The 13,901-nt window shown below is 48.4% G+C and overlaps 1 protein-coding gene across 4 annotated transcripts in view; it reads right to left on the reverse strand.

The window, feature by feature from the left end:
* Nucleotides 1-13,901, reverse strand: part of CCDC12 (coiled-coil domain containing 12) — a 41,422-nt gene that overhangs the window by 10,210 nt on the left and 17,311 nt on the right. For 2 of the 4 annotated variants that reach the window (XM_042802096.1, XM_042802098.1), the window contains exon 2: nt 4,338-4,408. In XM_042802096.1, the coding sequence (XP_042658030.1) occupies nt 4,338-4,408 (71 nt within the window). Of the gene's footprint in view, nt 1-4,337; nt 4,409-12,302; nt 13,028-13,901 lie in introns of those variants that run through there. The other 2 variants (XM_042802095.1, XM_042802097.1) reach the window with 2 other exon arrangements.

A 13,901-nucleotide genomic window follows, 5' to 3' on the forward strand; every position in this document is an offset into this window, starting at 1 on the left:
CATCTGGGTGGCTATAGGACTTCCACATCTCCCCAGCTGGGCTCAAAATATTGCCAAAAAACTGACTTTGCTGCAGCTCTGCTCTTCAATGACCCATGTTCCGATCCACTGCCCCGGCACAAGGTCTGCAAGCAACAAGGTGCTCTCCAGGGAAGCTCAGGGTTTTGTACAGCCTTGCCCCTGCACCCCACCGAGAGCTCTCCTGCCGGCAGGTCAGACAGAGGTCTAAGCACTCCAAATCCAACGCCCAAAATGTTGTGGTTTGGTTAGAGCGGGGATGCGTTCCCACCCCGACCACTGGAAAAAAGCGGAGAGCTGGGAAGGTGCTGGGAACTCCAAGCCAAGGGTTGGGTAGGAGGGTCCAAGGGTTTCAACCTTTGGTTGCCCACCCTTGCTCCCTGCTGCTGGAGGGGTGGGGACAGGCAGAGGGACATCCAGCCAGGGTCACCAGGCACCCGTTGAACACAGCGACAGCCTCTTTTGGGAGGGTGCAGCCTGGCTTCGGACCCGCTGAAGCTCCATGGGGCCTTCCCTGCAAAGGCAGCTCAACTCCCAGGTATCTCCTCCAGAATCTAACCAGAGGGAAGGTCCCCAGCATCCTCACAGCTCTGGAGGGGACAAAAGTTCTGCACGGCCTCAAAACAGGGACAAGCATCTTCAGGAGGGAACCTAGACCCTGCCAGCTCCTGAACCTCCTCACCCAGGACCCCACTGGTCACTACCCAGGTGGAATCAGCCATCTGAACTCCTGTTCTCCCTTCTCCAGCGCCCGAAAAAAGGTGGGCCAAGCACTTGCCCAACGGAGGGGACACGCTCTGGGGTCCTCGGAGATGCCCCACTCGCTGCACAGCGTCCACCAGGACAAGCCACCAGCGGGAACCGCTTCGGCCGTCCACGCAAGTGGGGATCAGACACGCCACGTGTACTCAGCCTACGCATAAATACTGCTCTCTCCCGTATTTGCTTAGCATTTTTGTTGTTGGTTTTTTTTTTTTTCTTTTTTTTTCTTTTTTTTTTTTTTAGAAAAAAAAAAAAAACCTCTTCATGAAGGTCTCCACACTTCAGGATGTAAGGAAGCACGTCCGCACAGCAGTTATCCTCGCTACTGCCTTGGCCGCCCTGCCAAGCTAAAGCCAACACTGAGCAGACTCGCTGCTGTATTTTTCTGTGCAGAGATCAAAAAAAAAAAAAAAAAAAAAAGTGGGTTTGACCTGCCCTGTGACATTCTTCCCACTGCGAGGGGAGCAGATCGCATTTCCCAACCGCTGCCTCCCCCAGCTCCTCCCAGAAATTCATCTCTGCAAGAGGCACAGCAGGGAGCTGTAATTTTAAAGGATGACTAAGTGTCGAAACACCAGCAGCTGATTAACAGCAGCTCACTGAAGCTTAATGTCTAGTTAAGATTTTTTTTTTTTTTTTTTTTTTTTTATTCCCCTCCCTCTCCAACCCCTACCTTGGCTTTTTATTTACACTTTTAACATCCCTGAGGAGCTCTGCTTGCAGAGCTGCAGCCCGGCTTCAGAGCTCGACACCTCTCCGCTCCCCGCGAGGCAGCACCCTCGAGTCTCCAGCCAGCCGTGCCTTTACGCGGCGCTCACCTCGCAGATCCCCCGAGCCCCAAACCGACTGTTTTTCCCCACGAGAACGGGGCGGAAGAGCCAAAGTCCACCCAAAGTCCACCCACACCCTGTTCCTTGCAAAGGCGGATCGCAGGCTGCGCTGCGGCGGACGGCGTTTCCTGCTCCGTGGGCTAAGCGTAACTGGGTGAAAAAATAATAATAATTAAAAAAAAAAATAAAAAATAACCCAAGCTCTTTGCAATTACAGATATAAACTCCCCTGAGAGCTCAGATCAGAGATAGCCTGAGCTGAAATTGCTGCGAGTGTATCAGGGTTTTCACACAGGGCTTCGTCAGCACTTGTTCCTGCGGCGGTAGTTTGCAGCGTGAAAGATAAAAACAAGGAACACACACACACATATACACAAAAAAAAAAAAAAAAAATAGGGGGGGTGGGGAGATTTGAGTAGGTCAGGGGAAAAAAAACAAAAAAACAAAAAAACAGGAAGCTGCCAAAAAGCGTGTTGTCACATAGGCTGTAAGAAAATATTAGTAAAGGCAGCAGCCAGCGGTTGTGCCCCTCCTATGGGGTATATAAGGGATGGTCCCGGGTGCGGGAGGTGGAACCAGCCTGCAGGGAAAGGCCAGGGTGCTGCGGGGTTTTCGGGGTGGGTGCTGCACCTAAACCCTGCGTACAGGCCACAGGATTAATTTAGTGAACCACCAGATTTCCCCCCTCCCCGCGTCGTGCTGCTCTCTTGGTGGTTTCTCGGCTGGAGCAAGCGGCGCCGAGATGCGCGTTTGGGGCGAGGGGAGGGTTCGCAGGGAAGAGATTTCAGTGATCAGAACCCCTCGTTTCTCAGATTCGGGGTAAACACCAGCAGATTATCTCACTTTACCTTTTCCCACCAGCCAACAGGGCATTAGTTCCCTTTTTCTAAGGGCTGAGACAGTTCAGCTACGCTACTGGGAAATTAAAATCGAAGATAAAAATCAAATTATCTGCTCACCAGCCTTCTCGATCTTGTTAAAAACACACGTCCAATTCCAACAGCAGAAAAAGAACATTCAGCAAGTAAAGCAAAAAGCTAAGAATCATCCCAGCCAAATTTGTGATTCAAACATTTCCTGCAGAGCTGATCTTGTTCTAAATTTGCCTTGCAAAGTGACGTTGGGATCCCGACAAAACACGCCGTGGTTAGACAGACGGACAAAGAGCTACAGAAGTGTGCGGGAAAATCAATCTGGAAAGAACACTTTTTGCCCCAAAAGCTGCCTCCCCAAAGGCATCGCTCCTACGTATTTCAGGAGAAGCCCTGCGCCCACATCTGCAGGGAGTTTCATGCATCAGCAGAAAGCTGGCTGGAGACAAAGGTTCCTACTCAACACCTTTACTCGCTACGTACAACCTCGGTGAAGGTTCAAGGGCATCACCCACAGGCAGGGGAAGGCTTTTTGCTGAACGTGTCGTAAAGATGAGAGGTCACCAAGAAGCACTCAGGGAAAAAAGTGATTTACCAAGCTGACAGCAGCGATGCCCAAGACTTGGTATGAAACCACATCACCTCTGATACGTTCCAGGCTGCTCAGCAGCCATCAGGCTGCAGCAATCCCCAGCCTGAAAATAAGTTGGAGTAGGAACAAAACAAAAAAAACAAAAAAAAGAGATTTTTTTTCAGAGATTTAGCAGCCCAATTCATAATTCCAGTTTGGGAGCAGGAGTGCATCGCTGCTAGCCCAACGATACCAGCTCATTGCTTGGTAAAGACAGCTCAGGAGTGATGCTCCTCATCAACAGGCCACCACACGCTGCGTCACCTCATCTATACGTATCGAGTGGCAGGGCTGGAAAGCAAGAGCCGTTTATTCATTATTCATCATTATTTCCAAGATCTCCAGCTCCTGTTTCAGCTTCGACCCAGACCTCGTGCGTTTTCCGGCGCAAAACCCAACCACGGCACCTACAAAGATGTTTCAGCCTCGGTGATGGATCTCAAGAGCTACTCCCAGCCCTCAATCCGGGCGGGCTGTTCTGAAGAAGGGACGCGTTCGCTGCCGGGAGTTATTCCCAAGAAGCTGCGAGGATTTTGCTCTGCTTTCTCAGCAGAGCGCACGTGCTCATCTGCAGCAGCATCTCTGATGCACGCCTCCCACCGAGGAGGTTTCTAGCCGGTGAAACGCTGAGAAAAGGTCACGTCCCGCATCTTCAGGTCAAACTTTACCCCCCTGTCGACTCCAAAGGAGACCTGACGGCATTTTTACCGGCAGGAAACCAACTGCACAGTCAGCCAGTCCTGCCAGGAACGACACCCTGCCTCGGTTAGTTTCGTGCTCGCATTTTCCGGTGACAAGAGAGAACAGCGGTGGGCCGCAGTTAAAACAGCCACGTGTCCTCTGCAGGCCTCCACTCACAGAAAAAAAAAAAAAAAAAAAAAGAAAAAAAAAAAATCCACATTTAAAATGACACACGTGCAGGGGACAGAGATGCAGCAACGGCTGTTGAATTCAAGGGAGCCTAAAAAGCAAGAGAGCCAACATCTCTGACGGCACCACCGTCCCCCTGCTACCCCCAGAAACGCTGCAAGTCAGCCCCAGGGCTTTTCCTCCTTATTCCCCCATCTCAGATCATTTGCACCATGAGATCATATCCCCACCAAAAAAAAAAAAAAAAAAATAATTGCATGCTAGAAGCCAAGGAAAGATCCTAATTAGCAAACACGAAAGCAGCACGTGAACAATACATACAAGAGAGGCAACTGGGAATAAATAAATAATTACTTGTGCTTGACGGTCTCCACTTCATCATCTTCTCTGAGCTGCTTGTTCTCACGTTCGCCGCTGTCCTTATTCTGAAAGAAGAGGTTGATCTGTCAGGCCTTGGCCTCTCTGGATACGACAGAGAGCAAACAGCAGCCCAGAAACCCTCCCGGAGGGCACAGGGCAAACAGCAATGTGCAGTTTGAAATTACTTTTAAATTCCAACACTTTTAAATTAAGCCTGTTTTCCTTTCTCTCCCTTTAGCAGCCCGCTTGTACAGATAAACAAAGGTAAGAACGGGCAAGGCGGATTTAATTTTCCTTTGAGGCAATCACACCACTTAATGCTGATATCCCCCCTTATTAACTGGTAACTGCATCAATTCAGAGAGCAAACAGCGAGTTGCGATCCAGAATGGAGCTCAGAAACCTCGGCCCGTGTTGGAATTACCACCTCGCGTTAAACAGCGGAGCGAAAGGAGATCGGGGCACTGAGCAAAACAGCAGCCACGTACACCTGCACCACGCCGCTGTGGCATGGGCCTGAAGTTCAGTCTCACGCTGCTGGATCCAGAAGAAAGGATGGATACAACTGTGATAGCTGAAGGGAACTACAGGCGGACGGGAGGGAGAATAAAAGTTCAGGGAAGTCAGCAAGCCCACGCTCGGCTGGCTCGCGACGCAGCGGACCACCTGCAAAAATCCCGGGAGCAGATGCCAACAGGATTCACACGGGTGCCTTTTCCTTCTCCTAAATAATCGTTTTGGACGTTTTAACAGGTTGCAAAACCAGACGGCGGGAATCAAACAGCGAGCAGCACAACAAAGGGTCTCATTTCAGCTCCAGAAACACCGTGCAGTAACGTAAATCAATTTTCTCTTTAACAGGATGCTACAGTAGTGTAAAGAGGCTCATTTTGCATCATCCAGACACTGGCACTAACAGCTTATTAGTTGAGTTACCGATTATATTTATTATCCCGACAGGCACGCAGTTACTGAACGTTAACGATAATGAGCCAGAAAGGGGTTTGGTTGGTTCTCACACTGATGAACTAATTTCATTCAATCGCTGAACAAAGCATGCTCCGCGACAAACACATCTGCCCTTATTTTGCAGCGTATATTGTTAGAGCAAACGCAAGGAGTGAACGACTTCCTTGGAAGCAGGTGCTTTTCTGACTGAACTCCCCCGTCATCCTCCAAAGGAAGAGCAACATGTGGCAGCTCCAGGCAGATTAAGTCCTTACTTCCTTGCGCACGGCTGGTTCCAGGAGGAGTATTACCCAAGCTAACTGGTAATAAACACACAGCGTTTGTTTTTGTATTATTACCGGCTACAATTCACATCTCCACAAACACACTGTTGTGCCAGCGTTCATCTGCCTCTCAACAGGAACGGCTCGGAGGCCAGAGAAGCTGTTTTCAAGAAATGTCCTTTCACCGCATCGCAGAGGTTACCCGTCCTCTTCCCCCCAGTTCAGAGACGAAGCGCTCTAGGGTCAGACTGTTCAAAGTCTTTTTTTCAACCCTGAAAGAGGTTCACAACTCTTTTTGGAAAACTGCAAGCAAAAATTGGTTGTAACCAGAACACGACCAATATCACTTTCAGATCAGAAATTATTTTAATAAATTACTTGCTCTGTTAAAAGCTTCACTGGAGAGTTCAGACATACAACAGCCAACTTCAGGATACCAAAATTATTTACCAGCTCAACTTACTCCTAACGTCTGAAAGGACCAGAAAGGTTTCCCTGGTAAACACCTTGCTTACCACGTGCATCTTGACTCTGCAAACTTTAAAACTCTCTTCTGTGACCTAAGTTAAAAATTAGATTACGTGCAAACAGGGAGGCGAGCCAGGAAATAGCTCAGGTCTGGTTCAGGCTCATCAGTGACTGAAGTTGGTCAGGTTCAGCTCCTGATCAAAGGTCGAGAAAAACGGTCCTGTCTCTTTAGAAAGAGAAGGCGGGGGGGGAGAAAAGAAGAAAAAAAAAAAAAAAAAAGAAAAAAAAAAAAAAGTCATTCCTAAAAACCAGTGTTTAGTTCCCAGTTGAGTTCCCAGTTGCAATTTTATTTTTAAGTCCCTAGTAACCTCGTGATACTTGCACAGACATTTCTTTTTCAAGAAGGACCATGAGCTTGGCTCCTGCCGTAACTTTCTGCTGAGAGCTCAGCGCTAGGTAATACTTAGAGACCCTTCAGTACACGCTATTTAAAGCTGTGGGAAGTACCCTCCTTGCACTCTAAGTCCTTTCTCATTCCTTTCATCTCTTCATACTTTCAGCGCGTGCACACAGAGTCTGCGTTCTCCTCATTCTTGCTAGAATTCTATCTAGGAGGGTTATAAGAAGATTCTGAAATCCCGAAGAGATATTGGGCAACAATATTCACATCAAGCCATGGCTATTCTTCCTCCCACAAGCCTGAACTTTTTGCAGCACTGCAAATCTTTCTTTTCCCCCCGTATGCTGAAATAATTTGATATTGAAATCCTAACACTCTCCTAGAGCTTGCCCCAAATCCCCAATTCCAATTTATTCCCCATTACCACCTAAAATATTTTCCTGTGGACAGAGGGGCACGTGCAGGGAGAAGCCGGCCCAGAGTGGCTCCTTGCCCACATGGTGATGTTGCTAGAAAAATGAACCGGGCCACCAGCAAATGCAACTTCATGCAACAAGCCCTGTAGTGCCTCCAAGCAGGGAGTTTTTCCTCTGCTACAGCTCTCCTCGTGGCACCTTCTTGGATGGCATGGAACAGGCACGAGAGGCCCTTCAGCACCATGTGAGCGGGTGTGGGAGTCACCCTGGGGGATATCCCAGGCTGGAAAGAAAGAAATATGGTCCCTCCTGTACTTTAACAGAAGGGAAACACTGGATAATGAGGATTGGAGTAACCACAGGCAGCCATTGCCAGACTGTTCATCACCATCAAGAACGCCCTTCAAATTATACTCCCCGCCATCATCCGCCGTTAATCAGGATCCACCAGATAGATCAGGGTGTAAGTGGAACAGAAACAAGGTCTGAAATGGCTATGTCTGAAGCCAGGCTTCTGCTCTTCCCCCCCGCCAGCAAGAGAAGTAAATGCTAGTTCCCTGTTTGCAAAACGGTCTGTAAACAAGATTTTGGTTTCATGAGCAGAGTGACGAAAACCCCCAGCCACCACGGGGCAGAGACAACACGTGGCGAAGAGGCCGTAAACCTCCAGCAGCATCAGGAACGCTCGCGGCTCTACAAAAAAATAAATAAAAAAAAATAAATAAAAAAAAAAATAAAAAAAAAAAGAGGGTTTTCTAAAGCAATATTTGATGGGACAGCTGAGGAGGATCGCTGCTCCTCTTCTGGTCGCTGAGCTTTTTGTTTGCATTTCCAAGCAGGCTGCGCTGCTTTCCCCCTGCACGCTCGCCCTACCCACAGTTTACCAGGCGGGTTTCCTGTGCTGCCTTCAAGCGAGGCGAAAAAAAAAGTGGTGGGTCTAGGTGCTGAGTGCAGGGAGCCGTCACGGGTTTTTAAATATAGATATAAACTGCTGCTGATTCAAAGAGCTTCTCGATGGTTTGAGGCCGGAGCAGGCAGCAAGCGGGGTGCCTTGCTAGCAGCACCCAGTCAGCCAGGCCTTGGAGATCACTCCTCTGCTTTCTACACTTCCTCACCCAAAACGCTGGGGTTTCCTGCTGTATAAGAAGGCTGAACTTTCAGTTACTTCCGCAAAAAGAGGCAGTTAAAGTGTCTGAAGCCTTCAGAGATTGACTGTGCACAACAGCAGCAGGACGCGGAAAGGACTGATTCTGTGCTCGCAGCGGCTTGAGCTGTTAGATCTGCTAACAGCTTCAATTTCATTTATTCCCCATTTCCACCGTAAGATTTTTCTTAAGTCATGGTGATATTCATAGAAAAAAATCATGTTAGATCCACCTGGAGATCATTCCTCCTCCACGAAAACCAGAGGTGCACCCCATTGCTTGGCAATGCCCGTAGCTTTGGCTAGCGACAGAAAAGCTTTACCGTAGCAAGCTTTACCCACACCCCCTGAAATTATATCCAACACAAACATGCCTCGCTTCAGTCGGAGATACTACAACCAAATCCTTCAGGGAATACCTATCAGAAGTCCCGGGGGTGCCAAGAAAGAGCTGGGGCAGAGCTGAAATGCCGGAGGACGCGACTGTCCTCGCGCGCAGGCCCGGCATCGTCTCCGGGACCGCGCGCACGCTCCTCCGCTTCAGCGCGAAGGCAGCCAGAGCGGCTCACGCCTGCGTCCATCAGAGCTGTAAATTAAACCCGGGCAAGGCAGGAATCCTCCTTGTTCACAACGTCTGCGCCAACGTGGAGGAGCTTCCCCTCTCCAGCCGCTCCCGCGGGCACAGAACCTGAAACCACGCGCGAGATACGGAGCTTGCGGCGAAGCTGCTGTGCCTCCTCGGGAGCAAAGGGTTGTCGAAAAGGCAGATCCCATTACCATGATCATTTATTGATACAGAGACGGCCCCTCAAACAGGCAACTTCTCTTACAGCTCCACGTTTTACCGCTGCCCCTTCCCTCTCTGCCCGTACTGGATTTATCCAATTCCTCAAGACTTTGCCACAGCAGCGATGTCTCGGGGTTCTCCGCTTTGCTCCGAATTTTTTAAGACCCGCCCCTTCATCTTCCTCTTCAAGTAGTTCTGTTCCACAGTTGTGTCACAACGTTCATTTCTTAACTCAGGAAAGGAAGTATTCCTCCCCAAAACACCGTTTGCCCTAATTACCTGTTCATCCTTCAAGCGTTTTCATGCATTTCCCTTTGCCTGCTCGTGGTCGCTCCTCACAGGTGCGCAGCAGCAATTCAACTCTCACTACTTTTCGGTTCAACTTCATTTTCTCACATCTCAAACCTTCACGCCACAAAGGGAAATGAAAATAACCATTCCTCTGCCATTCCACTCTCGCTCTAGCGATTCCTCTTTTCAAGGCGCCCCGTGGCGAGGTTTTTATTATCAGCTGTAAGTCATGAGATTGGAGACGCACACACAAGTCGACGAGACTGTTCACCAACTGCCTGCAAAGTCATTCCCATCCTTCGGCCTTTGGAAGGAGACACTCAAAGATAAATTCCCAACATTAAAAAGCTTGCTTGCTTGTAGTCTCCTACCTATTTTAATTCACAGACGTCGCAACTGGCAACCCGTGGCTTGTAGCTACCAACACAAAGACTTTTGCTCCACGGACTCCCACTCTTCACAAAGAGGTCTGAGATGAAAAGAGTCCAAGCCACTGCCTCTTCAAGGTGTAAATCCAAGAAGATTTGCATCGGGTTGCTCAAAGAAGGGTGTCAGCTGCCTCGCCACAACACCCAGAGCAAGCTTTACCCGGGGATCAGTTAATAGCTTGTGCTCCCAGCTGAACATCTGTGGGGAACTGGATGATGTCTGCAAGGGTTAGAACCTGGGTCCTGCAAACCTGGGATGGAAACCACGTTATTTGGTCAGCATTAACTGCATGAGCTTGCTTTCCTCCTAGCCAGCACCAGGCAGAGAGAAGATGATAGCCGACAGTTCAATATTCAGAGATGGACAGCAACTACCTGGTAAAAAACACTTTGTAAAGAACAGCCGAGCATTTAGAAATAGAAGGGAAATGAAGAGGAAAGCTTCTGGGTCATTACTAGGGGGATGAGTCCATCTCCTGTCGCCACCCACAACCCACAGTCCTGCCAGGCAGCAGTTTTATTTGCCTGCTGAACAACTACTGGATTTTATGGAGCTCCGCCTGCAAAATAGCAAGCTCCTCCAGCATTTTGGGGAAAACACCAGGTTTCACGTTCTACCACTTCCCGGACTTCAGGCAAGTCGTATCACAAAGCAAGAGGTAAGCCTTGAAAAATCAGCAGAGAGGAATGCAGTCGAGGAAGGCATTTCTATTCTCTCGTCTCCCGGCGTACAGACGAACTTTGCATGTGAAATTACAGAACATGAGACTTATTTCACCTGCAGTAAAGCAAACTCCCCTACCCATCATGTGCTTCCTTGTGCGTGGAACAGGTCTTGGCTACCTGCGAGAGCATCTGCTCTGGGGAACACAACGTTTCGAGGACTATAAAACTTTTCCCCGGGGTTCAGCACATGATCATGCTTTTTTCTTGCTGGTGGGAGCCTGCCCGGCAATTCGGTTCCTTCCGCTGTAATAACAAGGGAGGGAGCTCACTGTGCAGCGCATTCGGAGATTTAAGGCCAAAAAGGGGTGTTTAAATCACCTCACCTGACCTTTCAACCGCCTCAGATCTGGGAAGTCTCAGCTCGTTATCCCTACGCTGCGGCAAAAGCGCCTTTTCCAAGAAAAGGTAAAGGACACAACCTTCTCCTGAAGACAGCAGATGGAGGAGCCGTCCCCTTCCCTGGCAGCTTCTCTTAAAGCCCATTTCTAGTTGTTGGTTCCCGCCATCACTCGCTTCCAAAGAGCATTTGGTACCTGATCTGTTTAAAGGGTGTAAACACTTGGGCGCTACGATCGAGGACGCTCCTCAAAGATTTTTTGGATCAGCCAACCGGATTAAAGCGGCGCGCTCTTCCTACCTACCCCATCGCTGACTTTTTCCGGTGTCCCCAAATGCTGAGACCACGTGAACCAGGGCAACACCAGGTCACCATCCCTCACCTGATACCCACATCCTTCTCGACGCCGCTGGCTTCCCAGAGGTGAACCCATTTTATGGATAAGCCCCATATTTTCCCCACGCAGGTGTACAGAGCACACCCCCGCGTGCCCTGCAACCCCCCTTTTTGCTCAAAAGGGCTCATCCTTAATACAAAGAGATGACGATCGCTACTCGGACCTCACCAGCCTTCAGGCTTTGAGTGAGCTGTCATCAAACCAGCAGAAAACGCACGCATATTTCCAAATGACTAATGGAAATACGGGATGCACAGGCCCCCAAAAGCAACACCTCCGCCAAGCGACGATTCCTCGTTGACAGCTATTAAGCTATCGGTTATCCAGTTCAGAGCTGTAATTTTTAACCAGCACGTTGTGCAACACTAACCCTTCACTAACTCCAATTTACATGACAAAACTGACACTCCCTTTTTCTCACTCTTCATTCAAAGAACTGCAAATCAGGCTTTCATCATTCCGACACCAACAGCAGTCAAACTGGCATCACCCAAGTTACGCTTCTTGCCCTTATTTTTTAAATAGTGGTGTTTTATTAGCACTTTTCCAGTCCTTTGGCATTTATGCAGTATTCAGAAAAGATTTCAATCAAAATGCAGCAGGCTACCAATCTCTTCAGCTGATTATTTTAGGGTTCCTAGGTGCAAATTACCTACAACTGCTGATTTCAAGTGGCTTTGCTAGATGCCTAACATCCTCTCATCACTGTTGGTCTGGAAAGCAGCACATCACTCCTATACGACACAAGTGTGTCACTTAACTCCTTCCCAAATATACTTTATAAACTGAAGCTTGCATTTCTTTCCTTCTCTCTCCTCCACCGTCTTTTAAAATTTTCTGTCTGAAGAACTGCTTCCCCCTCTCACCAGGGTCGGCCTTTAGCAAAGGTACAATAACCAAACTGCCGTGGTTTGATATCTGCCTAAATCTTCCAACTTGCATTTCCACTGCCCCCCAGCTTTAGCAGAGCTGCTCTTTCAAATCCCCCAGGGCAACTCAGCCGGCCCCGAGTGCCCATATTAAATACAACCCAGCCACAGCTAGCCATCCCCTGGCAACCCTTAAAAGTCAACAAAATGACCCGACGGCTTCTCCTCTTCCCAGGAACTAATATCAACTTATTTTCCTTGGAGGTTAACCAGAATAGTAAAGATCTCCTTATCTTTCATTTAAGGCTTAGAGGATGGTCACGTTACCAGTCAAGTGCTTCTTTGGCACAATAACTGTCTCTTTTTTGAGGAGTTAAAAAGAGGTCAGTGCTGGAACAAAGCAAGTTTGAGCTCTCGAGCTGTTCTCTGCCAGCTGGGCTGTAGCTGCTCCTATTCCCACTTACCGGCTGCCGAGAGCCAGCCCCAGGGAGGCAAAGTGTTAGCGTTTGAAATCGGCAAGAAAAGCGGCCCCTCCAAGAGCCTGCCCGTATCTCTGACACCTGGGAAGCTCCCAGATCGCATCGGCCCAATTTCTGCACAACCCGAGGGGACAACTTCATCCAGGTTAGCGAGCGTTCATCTTGTTTGGTGGTTACATTCACCCTTTTCCTTGATATTTCTTTGTACCGAAGCATACGTGGCGGTGAGGTCAGCTACGAGGTGAGGACAGAGTCACGGTGCCTCGGGCCGAGCATGGCACCTACTAGCACTTTTTGCTTTAAATCTTCGGCCAAGATTTAAGCTCAGATGTCCTTGAAGCCTGGCAAGGCGCCGCTGTGCACTCCTGCTCCCATCTCGCTGCTCTTTCCAGACATTTAATGCCAGAACGCAGAAAGCCAAGTCATGAAATGTCACCGAGTAGCTAAAGGTTTCAATTAGCAATAAAGCATGTTTTAAAGCCAACAGAGTTTCAATTCTCTAAGTAGGCAAAAAAAAAGGATCTCGATAAAATTTTACAGCAAAAAGTTCTGCACATAAAAACATCATTACGGTATACTCAGTACCCAAGATCCACCGATATTTTTCAAAAGCTGTTGGGAATCCATTTGCTCATAGCAACCCTTGAGGTAATTGTATAAAAACATGATTTTTAAGACCCGGAGCCTCTGTGTCCCTGCTGCTTATTCCTTATTGAAGTCTTAATCCTGGTTCAGTCATAGCTGGTTACTATGGAAATGGTTAAATCAGAGCCCGAACAGCGTGACTTCCCATCAGAAACAAACACAAGGAACAAAACTGCCTCTGAAAATTAAACACCTCGGTTTACGGCCATGCCTCCAAAAAAATACCCTCACATTTCTAGAAGGAAAGGTATTTTTAATACTTTTTTAAATAATTGTGTTGTTTATGTAGTAAATGAGCACAAATATTTCTCCCCTTCAAATAAGCCAAAATGACTCCTAAGTGGCTGTGGTTCGCCGTTTTAAATGTACCTGCTACCACGACTTCAGAACCTGGCCGGTTGCGTCGCAAACGCTGCTGTTAAATGGCAAAAACTGGAGAATGTTTCAGGCAGCAAGTTGCCGTCCCCCCCGTGAAATTAGTGCCACGGGTATTCCCCCTGAGATCAGAACTACAAACTTTTCATTGAAGAAAACACCTATGTGAAAACACACCAGTTTCAATTAGACGTAGAAAGTTTGAGCGGGAAGAAATCGGCACTTCTGAGCAGGAAGAACAAGCCATTTCAAAGCCAAAACGCTTTTTCCAGGCAATGAAGAGCTGGAAAAGCCATGAATAAGCTTCTCCATCCCAACCCAGTGGAAACGTCACTAACTCCTTTTCATGTAGGACATTGTCAGAGCAAAATTGAAGCTACACAGAACAAGAGCACTGGGGGCTGCTGGCTGAACCCCCCTGTGCTCACACAGTCCACAGGTTCCCTCTAACAGCTTTGCCCAACAGACGAACGAAAAACACCGTTTCACCCCAAATTTCCTTGGTGTCACCTATTTTGGACAAATTCTCACCATCCTTCTCCGGGCCCTGGTTAAATTTGAAAT

This window comes from Tyto alba, unplaced genomic scaffold (assembly GCF_018691265.1).
Source record: "Tyto alba isolate M040663 unplaced genomic scaffold, T.alba_DEE_v4.0 Super-Scaffold_38, whole genome shotgun sequence".
NCBI lineage: Eukaryota > Metazoa > Chordata > Aves > Strigiformes > Tytonidae > Tyto > Tyto alba.